Source organism: Urocitellus parryii, chromosome 1 (assembly GCF_045843805.1).
Source record: "Urocitellus parryii isolate mUroPar1 chromosome 1, mUroPar1.hap1, whole genome shotgun sequence".
In the NCBI taxonomy this organism is placed as follows: domain Eukaryota; kingdom Metazoa; phylum Chordata; class Mammalia; order Rodentia; family Sciuridae; genus Urocitellus; species Urocitellus parryii.
The window spans coordinates 191,360,563-191,376,203 of NC_135531.1; the positions used below are offsets into that span (position 1 = coordinate 191,360,563).

The window sequence follows — 15,641 nt, forward strand, 5'->3', positions numbered from 1 at the left end:
TTCCATTCCTACCAGCAGTGCACAAAAGTTCCTTTTTCTCTACATCCTTGCCAATTTAAAAAAAATATATAATTACCCTAACAGATGTGAAGTGATATCTCACTGTGGTTTTGATTTGCATTTCCCTGATGATTAGTGGCATTGAGCATATTTTCATATACGCTTTGGTTATTTATGTCTTTGGAGAAATGTCTATTCAGGTCCTTGGACATTTTCAAAAATTAGGTTGTTTCCTTGCTGTTGAGTCATTTGAGTTCCTTTAAAATCTAATCCAAAGTCTTGATTTTAGGAGATGGGACCCTGGAAAGAGATTAGATCATGAGGATTCTGCACTCATGAATGGGATTAGTGCCCTTAAGAAAGAGGTGTGAGGGAGCTTGTTCACAGCTTCCACCTTGTGGGGACACAGCTATGAAAAAGCAAGTAGGTTCTCACCAGACATTTAATCTGCAGACACCATGGTCTTGAACTTCCCAACCTCCAGGTCTGTGAGCATATAAATTATCCAGTTTATGGCACTGTAGCAACAAACTGAACTAGGATAATAACCCTTTATCAGATAGATGGTTTGTGTGTTTTGTCCCATTTTTAGATGTGGCATTGAGAAAGTTTTTTTTTTTTTTTTTTTTTTTTGAGAGTGAGAGAGAGAGAGAGATAATTTTTAATATATATATTTTTTTTAGTTCTCGGGGGACACAACATCTTTGTTGGTATGTGGTGCTGAGGATCGAACCCGGGCCGCACGCATACCAGGCGAGCGCGCTACCGCTTGAGCCACATCCCCAGCCCGAGAAAGTTCTTGAGGTAGATATTAAAGAAGCATGTAGAAAGGGCCTTATACTTGTGTATGAACTAAATGTAGAAAGGGCCTTATACTTGTGTATGAACTACATTATCTCCAGAAGGATGGATATCTTCCTGGTGCATCGGGCTTACAAAAAGGAGGGGGACTCTTCTGTTATTGTGGGCAAACATTTACTGGCCAGTGAACTGCTTCCTGAGTTCTATGATTTTCTTTGGAGTGTGGAAGGCACTTGGATTTTTTTCTCTAAGTGTAAAAGCAACATATCTGAAAACATACATTACTGTGCATGGTGGAAAATAAACCACCTTCTTAGTCCCTCTACTTTCAAATCCAGCTCTATGCTCCAGAGGTTATTACTATTGGCTTTTAAAAGTACCTGGCCAGATATTTCCTATTCATGATACATAACTGTCCCTCCCTTACCCTTTGGAGATACATTCCAAGACCCTCATTGGATGCCTGAAAACCCAGATAGTACTAAATGCCATATATATTGTTTTTTTTTTCTTTACATGCCTATAATAAAGTTTAGTTTATAAATTAGGCATAGTAAAAGACTGATAACAATTAAAGCATAACAAAAAATTATGCGAGTATTGTTTTTTTCTTTTCTAAAATCTCATTGTGGGGCTGGGGATGTGGCTCAAGCGGTAGCGCGCTCGCCTGGCATGTGTGCGGCCCGGGTTCGATCCTCAGCACCACATACCAACAAAGATGTTGTGTCCGCCGAGAACTAAAAAATAAATATTAAAAAAAAAATTCTCTCTCTCTCTCCTCTCTCACTCTCTCTTTAAAAAAAAAATAAAATAAAATCTCATTGTATGTACCCCTGTTGACCAAGGATAAGAGATAGATTACTGTACTCATATTTTAATTAATTAGTTGGTATTGGGGAGATTGAACTCAGGGGTGCCTAACCACTGAGTCACATCCCCAGCCCTTTTTTCTTTTGAGACTGGGTCTCACTAAGTTGCTGAGGTTGACTTTGAACTCATGATCCTCCTGCCTCAGCCTTCCAAGCTGCTGGGATGACAGGTATGTACTACCATGCTGGGGTTATCATCTTGTACGTTTATTTTTTAACTGTCAGTTTTTGCTTTTTTTTTTTTTTTTATCTGAGGGATCATGTTTTGCACATGATTCTGAACCTTGCCATCTTTCCCTCTAATGATAACACTAGGATGCCACAAGTTGTTTGGGCTTTCAAGTGTGTTGTGTATCTGCCTCCTTTTCATCATGTGGTTTCCTGCTTTTACTACCATATGCAATGCAATGCTTCAGGAACATCACTGAACATATGCAAGTATATCTGAAGAATAAATTCCTACAACCGGAATTTGTTTTTAAAGACATAATTAATAACAATAGAGGTTGTGTTTGTTTCATGACCACCATTAGCAGATGTCAGCAACTGTTTTCCCCATATGACTACTTAACCTTTACCAACCTCTAGGCATCAAATGTTTCCCCAGATGATTCTGCATTTCTTTAATTATGATGGAGGTTATGCATCTTTTCAGACACCTAATGGCATGATGAAAAGAGTTCTGGAGATTGGTTCACAATTTAAGTGTACTTAATACTACTGAACTATATACTTAAAAATGGTTAAAATGGCTATTTTTATATGGGTTTTTCCACTATTAAAAATAGCTAAATACTGGGCTGGGGATGTGGCTCAGCGGTAGCGTGCTCGCCTGGCATGCGTGCGGCCCGGGTTCGATCCTCAGCACCACATACCAACAAAGATGTTGTGTCTGCCGAGAACTAAAAAATAAATAAATATTAAAAAATTCTCTCTCTCTCTCTCTCCTCTCTCACTCTCTCTTTAAAAAAAAAAAAAAAGAATTAAAAAAAAATAGCTAAATACCTGCTGAATTCAGTAACTTGTGGGGAAAAAAAAATTCCTCAATGGCCACCTGTTTGTATTGTGGTATTCTGTTACCACTCACTTTCTCTATGGAAGCAATTGTTCATCTCTGCATTGATTGATTAAGTCTACTAGTTTGGGGGAAATTTCAAACACAAGAGAACATGGTATAGTGAGTCTCAGCCAGTATCTCAATGTTGCTTTCACAGACCCAACCATGACCTATTCTACTCCACCACTTTATTTTGAAGCGAATCACAGATTTTACACCATTTTATTCATAAATATTTCCATATTTATCTCTAAAAGGTAAGTGCTTAATAAAAACAACAATACCATGTCACATCTAAAATTTCCAAGTTATTCCTTTAAATCATCCCATGTCCAGTTAGTATTCAGGTTTTCATCCATGATTATGGTATATCTGTCTGAACTAGGGTCCAAATTTGGTCTACTCATTGCAATGTTGACAAGTCTCTTTAGGCTTCCTTGAGATATCTGCCTGTAAAAAGGTCTAGATGGAGACATGCCAATCTATCAATGGTGGTTGAAAGCCAGAGTTTGTGGAGAGCCTGGGCAACAAAGGGAGAACTTGTCCCTTAAAAACCAAAACCAAATCACCACAAAGAACCTGCCCTGTTTATATTACCAAAAGCAAAATAGAGATTCAGTGTGATTCCCATCAAAATACTAATGACATTCTTTAAAGGACTAGGAAAAACAGTCCCAAAATTCATTTGGAAGACCCAGAATAGCCAAAGCAATTATCACAATACCAGACTTCAAATTTTACTACAGAACCATAACAAAACAGCACGGTACTGGCATAAAAACAAGACACATAGGGCTGGGGTTGTAGCTCAGTGGCAGAGCACTTGCCTCTCACATGTGAAGCACTGGATTCGATCCTCAGCACCACATAAAAAAATAAACAAAATAAAGATATTGTGTCCATGTATAACTAAAAATTTTTTTAAAAAGTCAGACACATAGACCAATAGTACAGAATAGAAGACACAGAGACAAGCACACACACCTATAGTCATCTGACTTTTCACTAAGGTGCCAAAAATATACATTGAAGACACCTTTTTAACAAATGATCCTGGGAAAGCTGTTTGTTGGGAGCTGCCACATAGGAGTTGAGCGCCCCCTACCTTTGAATGATGGAAATGTGGAGACTGACTTCTTCAGCCAGGAGGCAGGTGGATCCCCATTTCCCCTCAGCAGAGGAGCACAGCTTTGGGTGTGAGCTGCCCCTTGTAACATTACCCCCCACCCCGCCTTATATGGATAGAATGTTCTTTCGGACAGCTTCTCCCAATAAAAGCTGGATTCAAGGCTGCTCCCTTTCTTGCCTGATTTGCCCCATTTCTGGGAGCTGGGTCAGAGGGGCCATCACAGAACCCCTCACCCCCCCAAAAAAAGTATTTCTCTGTCATTATTTCATGCCAACCCAGGAGTGACCCTGACTGGATTAGTTGTGTGTTGCAACAGCTGTTATTTATATTAAAAGAATGAAGACCCTTATCTCTCTCTGTACAAAACTCAACTCAAAATGGATCAAAGACCTTGGAATTAGTCCAAAAAGAAAATGTAGCGTCAACACTCCAGTATACAGGCATAGGCAAGGACTTTTTCAATAGGACCCCTAAAGCTTGGGAAACAATGCCAAAAGTTAATAAATGGATGGCATCAAATTAAAAAGCTTCTGCACAGTAAAGAATTAGTGATATGGAGAACCCACAGGTTTGCCAGCTATTCTTTTGATAGAGGATTGATATCTACAATGTATAAAGAACAAAAAAAAAAATCAAGTAATCTAATTAATAAGTGGGCAAATGAGTTAAACAGACACTTCTCAAAAGAAGAAATATAAATGGCCAACAAATACATGAAAAAATGTTCAACATCATTGGCAATTAGGGAAATGCAAGTATCACTCAGAATGGTATTGATCAAAATACAAACAATAATGGGCTGGGGTAGTGGCTCAGCGGTAGAGTGCTTGCCCAGCACATGCAAGGCACTAAGTTTGATCCTCAGCACCACATAAAAATAAATAAATAAATAAGGTAAAATACAAACAATAAATGCTGGAGAGGATGGGAAGAAAAAGAACACTTTTTACACTGTTGGTGGGATTGTAAATTAGTACAACCACTATGAAAATCAGTATGGAAGATCCTCAAAAGACTACACAAGGAACCACTGTACAACCTAGCCATACCATTCCTTGGTATTTATCTAAGAATCCAAGTCATCATACTACAATGATACATGCCTATGCATGTTTATAGCAGCACAATTCATAACAGCCAAACTATGGAACCATCCTAGGAGTCCCATCAATGGATGAATGGATAAAGAAAATGTGTTATAGGGTCACTATGGAGTTATTGTTCAGCTATAAAAAAAAAAAAAAAAAAAAGTGAATAGCAGGAAAGAACTAGAGACCATCATGTTAAGCGAAATAAGCCAAACTCAGAAAGTGAAGGGTTGGATGTTTTCTCTCAGATGCAGAAGCTAGATAGAAAAAAGGGGAAGAAAAGTGGGGGCAGATCTCATAAAAATCAGAGGGAGATATAGAGGAAAAGGAACAGGAGGTGAGGTGGAAAGAGGGAAGGGCTGGGGCGTGACGCTGGCCAAATTACATCGTTATACTGTGTGCATGCACAAATATATGACAAAAAAAATCCCACCATTATGCACAATACACCAATAAAAAATGTGGGAAGGAAAAACCCCTACCCAGTACTGGGGAAACTGGAGTGGGTGGAGCCCCAGCAGGGGGTATCCTTGGATAGACCTGGGATGGCTGTGACATGTGAGCTAGAGAAGGGTCCAAAGCTAAAGACCATTAGAGATGAATTATGGGGACATGTAGTGGTAGAATGGTGGCCAGCCCCACAAAAAATATCCCACATCTTAATTCCTAGGACCGGATAATGTGATTGTATTTTTAAATAGGGTCACTGCAGATGTAATTAAGATAGAATCTTGAAATGCAGAGATTATCTCAGGTCATCCCCTGGCCCCTAAACCTATGACTTAGGTCCCTGTAAAAGAGAGAGAGCGATTTGATAAAGAAAAAGGAGGACATATGTGAAGATGAAGGCTAACAATGAAGTGATGAAGCATTGCTTGCAAAACACTGGATGCTAGAGAGCATGTAAAGGATCCCTGCCATTCCTCCAGAACCCCCTGCTAGAGTCCTGGAGGAAGCTGACACCTTGATCTTGGACTTTGTCCTTCAGAGCTGTGAGGGAATAAGTTTCTGTTATTTAAGTCACCTGGTCTGTGGTATTGTGTCACGGCAGCCAAAGGAAATGAACAGAGGACAACATATTACTCTACTTTTCTATGTGTTTTGAAATTTCTATAACTAACAAAACTTAATGACAAGTTCCTCAGGATGCAGCGAAGCTGTGGCAAAGTGGCAGGGGCCTGGTAGAAGGAAATGGATTCTATAGGTGAGGCTAAGCTGCAGAGGTCCCTCAAGGTCCCATCAGTCTTCCCCCAAACATTGGCCCAAGTTGGCCCCCACTTCTGAAATCCCCTTTCTCACTGGCACCAGGGCCTTTGCACAGTCATCCAGATAACCTCTGCTACTTCACCCCATCACTCAGCTTTTAGGAAAGCTATGAAGAACCATGCCCCCAACCTTTCTCCTGCCCTGCCTGACATGTTTCCTTACAGGCCCCCTCCTACCTGCCTGAGAAATTTCTTATTGTTATTCTTCTCCTCCCAGTAAACTCAAGTGCATTCTATGCAGGATCTTAACAAGTCTGCTTAAGATCAGGGCCCTTGGGTGCAGAGAGAGAATGTGGGCAGAGAGAGGTGGCGGTCATAAACTGGGAGAAGCCAATAAGAAAACCTTACCTCCCAGGGCTGCACTGACCCTCCCCATGTGACCTTGGATAATCCTCCCATGGGAGAATTGAAGTGGGCCATTGGTATCACTCTTTCCAGTCAATGGAGGGAAGGTGTCCCATCTGACTGTAGCAGGGGAGAGGTCCTGTTTAACACTGAGCCCAGCCTAGGCCCTCTAAGTCAGGCTCATGCTCACATGGGAGTCAGTGTGTCACCAGTGACAATGTCTCACCCAGCTACCAGTGTCTACTCTATTAGCACTCACAGGGCCCAACTCCCAAGGAGACAGCCACACCAATCCTCCCAGATCAGCTCATATTAACCCCCTTGTTGATATAAAGCCTGAGTCCATCCCACAGCTATCAGGTTCTCTACCCAAGGAGAGTACATGGGCTTTACCTTTCAAGCTTAGCCTGACAGGATATCAATCCTGACCAGTCAGAGGTAGGTGGAAGGTATAATACAAAGAATTTATTTGGACCCTCCAGCCCACCATAGTCCCACACCTGATCTGAAAGGCCCGTTTGGGACAGACCCCTCTCTCAGGTTCCAAGTCTACATCCTGACTGGAGAGCAGGCTCACTCGGTGCTCAGGAAGACCCTCTTGCGTGCAGTGTTGGTATAGGGGTGCCAGCGCCATTCCACATCTGCTGTGGCCTCCTGCTCCAGTGTGCCCAGGCGAATCATATACACTGGATACAGAGGGACAGGACATTATCATCTCAACCAACCTCTCCTCCTTTACCCTCTCTAAATGTGGGATAAACCTCAAACTCACATTTCATCTCAAATCGAGGTCCAACCTCAGTTAGCTCCACATTGCGGTGGTCCACCTTCTTGTAAACGTGGTGCCTGAGGAAAAGAATGCAGGAGTGTGAGCTGGAAAATGCTGTGCGTCAGCCATAGTATGAAGGACACATAGGCCAGGATGCCAGCCCAGGCAAAGCCCAAAGACCCACCGGAATGAGATATAATCATCCTGGTTTGCAAAGGTGATGACCCGGTGGCTGTCATCTTTGGGCACAGGGAACAAGTAACGGAGGATGTCTGAAACCTGGAGTACAAAGAAGGAAAGCAGCAAATACCTGGCCTGGTCCCCAACTCTTTCCCCAAGGCCCCTAGACTTACCCGCTTGCCCAGCCGGGAGGAGAAGCCATGCGTGATGAGATGAGGCTTAGCCTCTGATACGGTGTCCAGGTCAGGGATGTCATGTCTCATAACCACATTACATAGTGTGAAGTAAGCAGTAGGGCCAAATGGCAGGTGGCTGATGATAAGCCCCACTGTAAAGGCCAAATGTGCTGTCAGAGACCCCACCTGGCCTCAGGAGACCTCCAGACCCATCTCCCTCCCACCAGCCTCACCAGGTGTGCCTCGGTGTTCATGTACAACCAGGAGGTCAGTGACCCCGTTGGCTTTACAGGCTCGCACTAGTGCCCCCACCTCATGCCGGCCTCGGTTCATGCGCTGGGCACCCGGGAACACAAGCTTTAACTCCTGCACATGGATCAGAGAGCCCATCAAGAGTCACAGAAGCTGGCAAACATTCCAGTGGGGGAATTTTCTATGACTCTTAAATCTTAAGATTAGGGATGCTAGTCTTAGATGTCCCCCACTCGCTTCCTGCCCACCAATACCTTTGCAAACATCTTCAGGCGGGAACTGGGATCCCGGGAGGTGGTGATCATGACCTTAGGATCCTCGACCCCAGCCCATCGATATTCATCATCTACATGACTGGTCACACCTATTAGGAGTATGAAGGGACAAGAATTCAAAATTTTGGGGGAGTAAACTGCTAATCTGGGAACAACTAAATCTGTCTGAGAAATCTTCGATGACGGGAATGCATCACATTCACAAGAGCTAAGAGGTGGCCACTAGCCTACTGGCTACCAAGCACAAGTACAACCGAGGGATGGAATCTTCCATGTTTGCAAAAGTCTAGATTCTGTTGACACACTCATCTGCCTCACAATAAACATCTAAAGTGTTTGTGATTTCTTCCTTGTTTTTGAATAATGCAATACTTGAAACATTTGAGTGCCAATGTCATGCTGGGTGCTAGGGACATTCTCCTGAGCTGGCAGACATTCCAGTAGGGGAGATGATTAGAAAGCAGAAAATAAGTCAACCACTACTGTGTTGTATAAATGGAACTGGAAGCACTTAGGGAAAGCCCTTATAGTACCATGTATGCAGACACAAGGGCACCTAGGGAACAGTTCCAGGAACAGTTTCCATGGAAACTTTCCTTAGGTGGGCAAGTACCCAGTGTGTCTGAGGTTAGGGAGGCTAGTGGGCAGAGGAGTTGGTTCAGTGTTAGGGAGGGCTATGCAGTATATGGTCACCTTCACCACCGGCATCATCGAACTCCAGGGACCCCTGCAAGGCCAGAGCCTCCCGGCGTAACTCAGTGGGAATCAGGCGGTTTTCTGTAGGGGAAAAACATAGGCTGAGTGAGACATAAGCAAAAATGCTCTCATTTTATACTCTGCAGCTTACAGGAGTATACAAATTTGATGAAAAAATGTTACTCCTTCCTGAGCAGAGGCAATACAGAATTATTGGGAGAAAGAAAGGCAACAGATTGGTCTATTTGCCAATCTGTGGTCACAGGGAACTTCATTTTCTATGACTCTTAAATCTCTAAAAACTTTTTAGAATATTTTACCACAAGCATACAGTCAGAAGAAAATTTAAAAATTAATTTTTTTAGGGCTGGGGGTTTAGCAGTAGAGTGCCTGCCTAGCATGCATGAAGTACTCAGTTCTATTGCTAACAATGAAAACAAAATCAACTATTATTAATATTTTTGTGATGCTGAGGATCTAACTCAGGGTCTTACGCATGCAAGGATGTACTGCTAAGGTACATCCCAGGCCAAAAATTAATTTTTTGTTTTTGGTACTGGTGATTGAACCCTGGGCCTTGTGCATGCGAGGCAAGCATTCTACCAACTTAGCTATATCCCCAGCCCCCCAAAATTAATTTTTTAAAGATACATAAATGTCCTACCTTGTAGGAAGGTAGGCCAGCAACCCTAAAACCCTCAACAATAAATCCACTCATTATAATGCAGAAAATGCCTCAGCTGGCTTTGGTCAGAGATTTCCTTTGTGGACTAAGCAGGGCTGGCTGGGGACTGTGCTGTGGAGTACCACCCCCTCCAACTCTGGTATACGGAACGAAACCTGAGAATACCTGTGTGCCCAGCTCTGCTCTCCAGCTTGCTCTGGAGGCACACTTGCACATGGAAGGGGAAATCCTTTCAGCGCTTAAAGATTAAGATTCTTGTAACCCAATATTGAAGGGAGTAAGAACAAACACCAAGGGGGAGATATTTATAAGATCATATAAAAAAATTAAAACTTTGAAAGAACTTGCATACTGTAAACAAAGTTAACAAGCTGATTCAGCATAAATAACAAGTAATTGACACCACCACATGGAAGGAACATTCACAAACCTAACAGGTGATAAACCCAGCCTAATTCCCTCAAGATTGGGAGCTATCTCCTCACAAAGGCATGAAAAGTTAATTTTGGCTTTACTATAAATTACTGCGACTTCTAAAATTCCTACCCATGCCTTGAACTCACCCATGCCTGGTTTTCCCTGACCAGATAACAACCCTCTATGAAACTTTAGTAGAGCCTTATAAATTCTGGCTTTCCCTGGCCATATAATGACCCTCTCTGAAACTTTAGTGGTGCCTCATAAATTCTGATGTTGGGATCTAAATTTACTCCCTAAGTGCTGGACCATTAACCTACTACCTGTCTTTGTGTTATGCTTGTCAAAATCCTGTTATCTGTAAGTTCTCAAGACACCCCACCCCTCTTTTTGCAACCTTCAGTGCTATAAAGCTGCGCTCCTAGCGAGTTGCGGTGCTGTCTTCTATTCCTACGGGCTTCGGGAGAATCAGCTCCCCAGGAGTTACAATTACAAGCTTGTTTTAATTTGATTTAAATTGGAGTCTGTGGTCTTTTCTTTGCATCGTGGTTTAACACAGGAAAGTAAAGCGGCAGTAAATACTGAAAACGTGCTCGTCCACACTAGCACAAACAATCTAGCATTTTGTTTTACACAGTTGGATTACACGGTCTTTGAAATGGCTCGTCTTGCCCAGCAGGGACTGGGTAGCTTACCTTCCAGCGCGCGACGAACTTTCTCCTTCTTCTCCTGGGCCGATCGCTGGGCATCCTCGCGGGCCTTTCGGTACAGGTATTCGCGGCGCAAGCGGGCCTCACGGCGCAGCTGGGGAACACAAGGCTGTCACTGTTTGCCCCCAAATTCCATAACCCCAGGCCTCTGCGAGCCCCCCACCCCTAAAACCGGAGTTCAAACATCCCTCCTACCATTCTGAGCGCCGCTTCCACGTGAGTCGAGAACCTGTGGGCGTGGTCGGCGCGACCGGGGCCTTCACTTCCGCCCTCAACCAAAAAGGTCGCTAGAGGTTTCGTCAGAGTCTATCGCTGTCAGAAGAATGCCCCACTTTAAGATGGCGGAAGAGCGGAAGGGGTCGCAACCAATCAGTTGGAGTCAGGAAGCCGTTAATAAAGATGTCTGCTTCCGGCTTCACCACCCGCTACGCCAATGCACGATGCCCAGTTTTAAAACGATAAGCCGCTAAAACATAATTTCAGCTGAAAACAGCCCACCAACTGTAAAAGCGGCAAGACGAATGACTGGGTAGTTGAGTCCTAGAGACTCTGGCACTAAGTTTAAAGCCGCTGCTCCCTTAATGAAAATGGTTGTCTTACAACTTCGCCTTTTTACATAGCGGTAGTGCGGCTTTTAAAGTTCATTCGCTTCGTGAAGTAATTCATAACCCCCTTTATCTCTCGCCATCCGGTTGGCGGATTCGCTTGAGGAGCTAACCGGAGATACCAATTCATCCAAGCAGTTTCCAGGACCGAGCTTGCAGTTAAAAGGGGCAGCAGAGCCGGGAGACCAGAGGCTTCCGGGCTACGGTGGGGAACGCTTCTCAGGGGCGTGTTTAGCGCCCCGATTGGCTGTTGTACCGGCGCAGCTGGCGGTGATTGGGTGACCAGGAAGAAGGTGGTTCCGGGGCCTCAGACCAGTTGAGGGCCGCGGGTGGCTGGCCCATGGCGGCGCCCGACTTAAGGGCCGAGTTGGACTCGCTTCTCCTGCAGCTGCTCAGAGACCTGGAGGAGCTGGAAGTGAAGCGGGGGGCGCTGAACGCTCGAGTGGAGGAGGTGGGTGCCTGGGGAAAGGGGGAAGAGCACACAGGCGTAAACTGAGTCTCACAGCTTTCCTCTCTTCAGGGCTGGCTCTCGCTCGCAAAGGCTCGCTACGCAATGGGTGCCAAGTCTGTAGGGCCCTTGCAGTATGCCTCTCGCATGGAACCCCAGGTCTGTGTGTGTGCCAGGTGAGGAACCTTCGACAGCGGAGGGAGGAGTGCAGGCCCAGGCCAGGGCTCTCAAAGATCTATCTCCCCTTGTCCTTCAGTGAGACCCAGAACGGATTCCAGACCTTCAGGGTGGTGAGAGCAGATGCCCAGACTCCAGAGGAGGTGGGGCCCAGAGAGTCAGGTGAGTCCCCTTCCTCCTGTTAGGGACCCTACCCGATATCAAAGACAAAATGCCTCTGAGCTGTAGATCAGAATGTTTTAGTAGTGTGGTTTGGCTTTAGACGTTTATAGGGAGGATTTGAGAAGTTATATAGGTGGGTTGCATTACAGTTGGGGTAGTTTTGCAATCAAGGGAACTCTCAGCAGAACAGAAAATCTTATTATCTTAACTATTTTGGAGGAATAAGCTTATAATTCTAGTTGACTATTTGAGAGACAAAGAATGGGAAGTTGGGGTGGAGTGGTCCTTCCAGATGTTTCAGCACATTAGGCAAAATGGGTAAGACCAGTGTATGGCTTTGTCAAGGGAAAACAAGATCATTTGTGAGTTTTACTGGGGAGTCATGAGGAAGTGGACAGAGTATCATCTGAATCACAAGAGGAAAGGTGGTGCTATATCTAGGGACATAAAAGGTGGGGATTTCCCAACATTCAGTGTTTTTTAGAATCATGAGCTCAGAGTAAGCTCAACATTGTCATTAAGACAACAAAGTCCTGTAGTAAGACACCATCCACCTTCAACCTTTCTTTTTCCAGCTTTGCGCAGGCGGAAGGGCCCTACCAAAACTCCAGAGCCAGAGCCCTCTGCAGCCCCACAGGACCCCCTGAACTGGTTTGGAATCCTGGTTCCTCATAGTCTGCGGCAGGCCCAAGCCAGCTTCCGGGATGGTAAGTAGATCCTGCCATTTGGCCATGTGGCCCTGAATTATTTTTCTGGCTCTCTAACCAGAGAGCACTTGAGCAATAACATGTTAGGACTTTGCAGGTTTACTCCATTGCAAACTTTTGTTTCGTACCTGTTTTTTCCCCAAAAGGTACTCATTGGCTATTGTCAGTGTAGAATACAGTGGGGAACAAAAGGGACAAAGAGCCTTCATGGAGACTTTATTCTGTGGTGGGGAGAAAGGCAATGTCAAATAAATGAGTAGGCCTTTAATATAACGTCAGTCTGTGAAAACTGTGAATAAAGTAACACAGAAAGGAGTGGGATAGGAGTGAGCTAAGGCAGCTATTTTATGAAGGATGGCCAGGGAGGGTCTGTCTGAGGAGATGAAGAAAAAGCTGTTTGGGTGATCTGGGGGAACAGAGTTCAATGCAGAGAAGCCCTAAGGGGAGATATTCTTGGTGCATTGGCAGAAGAACAGAGATGAGCCAGTGGCTAGAATGGAGTCAATTCAGCATGAGTGCCAGGAGTAAGGGCAGGAAGGCCAGGCCCTGGTAATGTAGGCCCTAATGAGGACTTCCAGAACCATGAGGTGGCTCTGACCACAGGATGGTGCAGTAGAACTCACAGGGTAACAGGAATCCTTTAAGATACTGAGTAGAGATAGATTAGAGAACAGTGAGAAGTAGCAGGTGCCAGAAGCATCCAGGAATGAGAAGCCAGTGAAGGTGGGGTAAACAATGGGAACTTGCACATGTTTTGAGAGGAGAGGCCTTGGCATTTGCTGACAGATTGGATGTACGGGTAAGGGTAAGAGAGTTCAGGAGAACCCATGGTCTTCACCCACAACCCTGGGAGGATGGAGCTGGAATGGGCAGGCGGAGTGGGCATGCTGCAGGGCAATAGGTGGAGGGAAGTTGGTAGGTGAGAATGGTTGTGCCTGTGTTCTTATATGCTATATGGTGTCCACAAATTCCCAGGTGGAGTGTTTGGGTGGTTAGTTGCATGTCTCTGGAATGTTATAAAGGCCTGAGCTGGAGAGAGATTTTAGAATCTGCTGCGAAATGCTGTTGTTTAAATCCACAGTTTGTTGACACAGATGTGCAGGGTTAAAGCTGAGACGGGATGAGATCTAAAGAAAGCCTGGGAGTGTGAATGGGAGGTGTGGGAGAGGAGACTTCTGGAACAGTGCCCAGAAGGTGGGGTGTCCCAGAAGCCAAAAGGAGAAAGTTGCTTCCTGGAGGGAGCAGTGAAATAGATGTGTGATCATCCCTGCTGTGAATGGGAGGCTGAAAACTGAGGACTGACTGGAGACTGGGTGATAGGGAGGACTAGAGACATTGGCAAAAGTTACCTAGAGGTGGATCCAGAGTATGGATCACTTTCAGGGACAGAGAAAAAAAGGTGGAGGGAAGGAGTGCCATGATGGAAGGAGGAAGGGAATGAGACCATGGAGAAGGTGTTACCATCCATGAGGTTTTCATTTCTGCTGGATGATAAGGCGGGCAGGGAAGCTTTCTGAAGAGATGACATTTTATCACAGACCTGAAAGAAGTGAGAGTATGGGTGTGTGTCCAGTGAGGTCTGGGAGCAGCCAATGATTTGCCATACCAGGAACATTTTAGGAATAGTGTGAAGGCCAGAGAGGCCTGGAATCTTTGCAGTCCCTGGGGAGTCAGGCAGAGCTTCTGAGTCATGTGTCATACTATCATACCACGGTGACATTTTCTCTTCTTTCTCCCAGGCCTACAGCTAGCTGCAGATATAGCCAGCCTCCAGACCCGTATCAACTGGGGTCGAAGCCAACTCCGGGGGATCCAGGAGAAACTCAAGCAGCTGGAGCCTGGGGCTGCCTGACTGTGTCCACAGAGGCAGGCACTCAGCCCAGCAGTTCATGGATGTGGCTGTCTTTTCTCAGGCATTCTTCCTTCATAAATAGTCCCTGCTCCAACCTCCAAACCAGCTAATGCCCTCTTCTTAAAATGTCATTGGTCTTCATGTTTTCGACTTTGTTAGGTGTGAAGTTCAAAGTTTTTAATCCTATGTTCACATTGTGAGATATAAACATTTCTTCCCAAACTGAGTAATATGAAAGTCACCTTCTTTGGAACCACTTTTAGGCCCATGTTATCATAGGAAACCCCTGCCCCCGCCCCAGAGAGCAAGTACAAGGTTGTTCATGTTAGTGAACAATTGAACGATCTCATAGATGAGCCAACTGTCTCATTCCTAGATGATGAAATACTGCACAAACAGTGGCAGGAAAGGATAAGAGGTAATGCTTCAGGGTCACCAGATCCTCAGAATTGACTTGGATAGAGGAGAAGATTGTACATGACCAACAGATCAGGACAATATGAGTTGAGTTAATAAAAATACAAACATCTACCTGAGTGTGATGTGTGCCCCCCTGTTGTCCCATCTACTCGGGAGGCTGAGGCAGGAGGATCACTTGAGGCCTTGAGTTTGAGACTAGCCTGGCAACATAGTGAGATTCTATCTAAAGACAAACACCTGAGTAGACAGGTAGCCCTTAGCAGGATCTAAACCAGGAAGTAAAAAAGATTTTACCTGGATATGTTTAGGAAGAGACTGTCTATGTTTCAAAAACCTGCCTTTATCTTACCAGGAGTGAGGCAAAGACATTCTTCATTTTTTGAAGGGCCAGTTGTGTATTTCCTGTTCTGGGACTCTGTTTCACTTTTCTACTGGTGGTTTATCGTTTTAGCAATATCTAGTTCTTTTTCTGTTTGTTTTTTTGTTTTTTGCCAGGGGTGGTGGGACTATGTAATCCTTTGTTCATAATATGAGATGTAAATATTTCTTCCCAGTT

The 15,641-nt window shown here is 44.6% G+C and overlaps 2 protein-coding genes across 2 annotated transcripts; one reads left to right on the forward strand and one right to left on the reverse strand.

The window, feature by feature from the left end:
- Positions 1 to 6,997: 6,997 nt before the first annotated feature.
- Positions 6,998 to 11,520, reverse strand: Imp4 (IMP U3 small nucleolar ribonucleoprotein 4). Its single transcript, XM_026389268.2, has 9 exons — positions 10,910 to 11,520; positions 10,700 to 10,808; positions 8,900 to 8,983; positions 8,186 to 8,295; positions 7,913 to 8,045; positions 7,677 to 7,831; positions 7,508 to 7,602; positions 7,327 to 7,400; positions 6,998 to 7,240 (listed from the first exon to the last, which is right to left on the reverse strand). The coding sequence occupies exons 1-9, from the start codon at positions 10,910 to 10,912 to the stop codon at positions 7,128 to 7,130; spliced, it is 876 nt and encodes a 291-aa protein (XP_026245053.1). The 5' UTR covers positions 10,913 to 11,520; the 3' UTR covers positions 6,998 to 7,127.
- A 104-nt stretch (positions 11,521 to 11,624) lies between these two features.
- Positions 11,625 to 14,887, forward strand: Vma22 (vacuolar ATPase assembly factor VMA22). The gene is made up of 5 exons (XM_026389281.2): positions 11,625 to 11,770; positions 11,840 to 11,943; positions 12,024 to 12,106; positions 12,682 to 12,813; positions 14,553 to 14,887. Exons 1-5 carry the CDS (start codon positions 11,660 to 11,662, stop codon positions 14,663 to 14,665), a joined length of 543 nt encoding a protein of 180 aa, XP_026245066.1. The 5' UTR covers positions 11,625 to 11,659; the 3' UTR covers positions 14,666 to 14,887.
- The last annotated feature ends 754 nt before the right edge of the window (positions 14,888 to 15,641 follow it).

Coding starts and splice junctions, on each gene's coding strand:
- Imp4 (XM_026389268.2), bottom strand. Junction 7,603..7,676: donor CCTCCCGGCTGGGCAAGCGG/GTAAGTCTAGGG, acceptor TTTGTACTCCAG/GTTTCAGACATCCTCCGTTA. Junction 7,241..7,326: donor ACCTCGATTTGAGATGAAAT/GTGAGTTTGAGG, acceptor CTCTGTATCCAG/TGTATATGATTCGCCTGGGC.
- Vma22 (XM_026389281.2), top strand. CDS start 11,660: ATGGCGGCGCCCGACTTAAGGGCCGAGTTGGACTCGCTTCTCCTGCAG. Junction 11,771..11,839: donor TGAACGCTCGAGTGGAGGAG/GTGGGTGCCTGG, acceptor TCCTCTCTTCAG/GGCTGGCTCTCGCTCGCAAA. Junction 12,814..14,552: donor CCAAGCCAGCTTCCGGGATG/GTAAGTAGATCC, acceptor TCTTTCTCCCAG/GCCTACAGCTAGCTGCAGAT.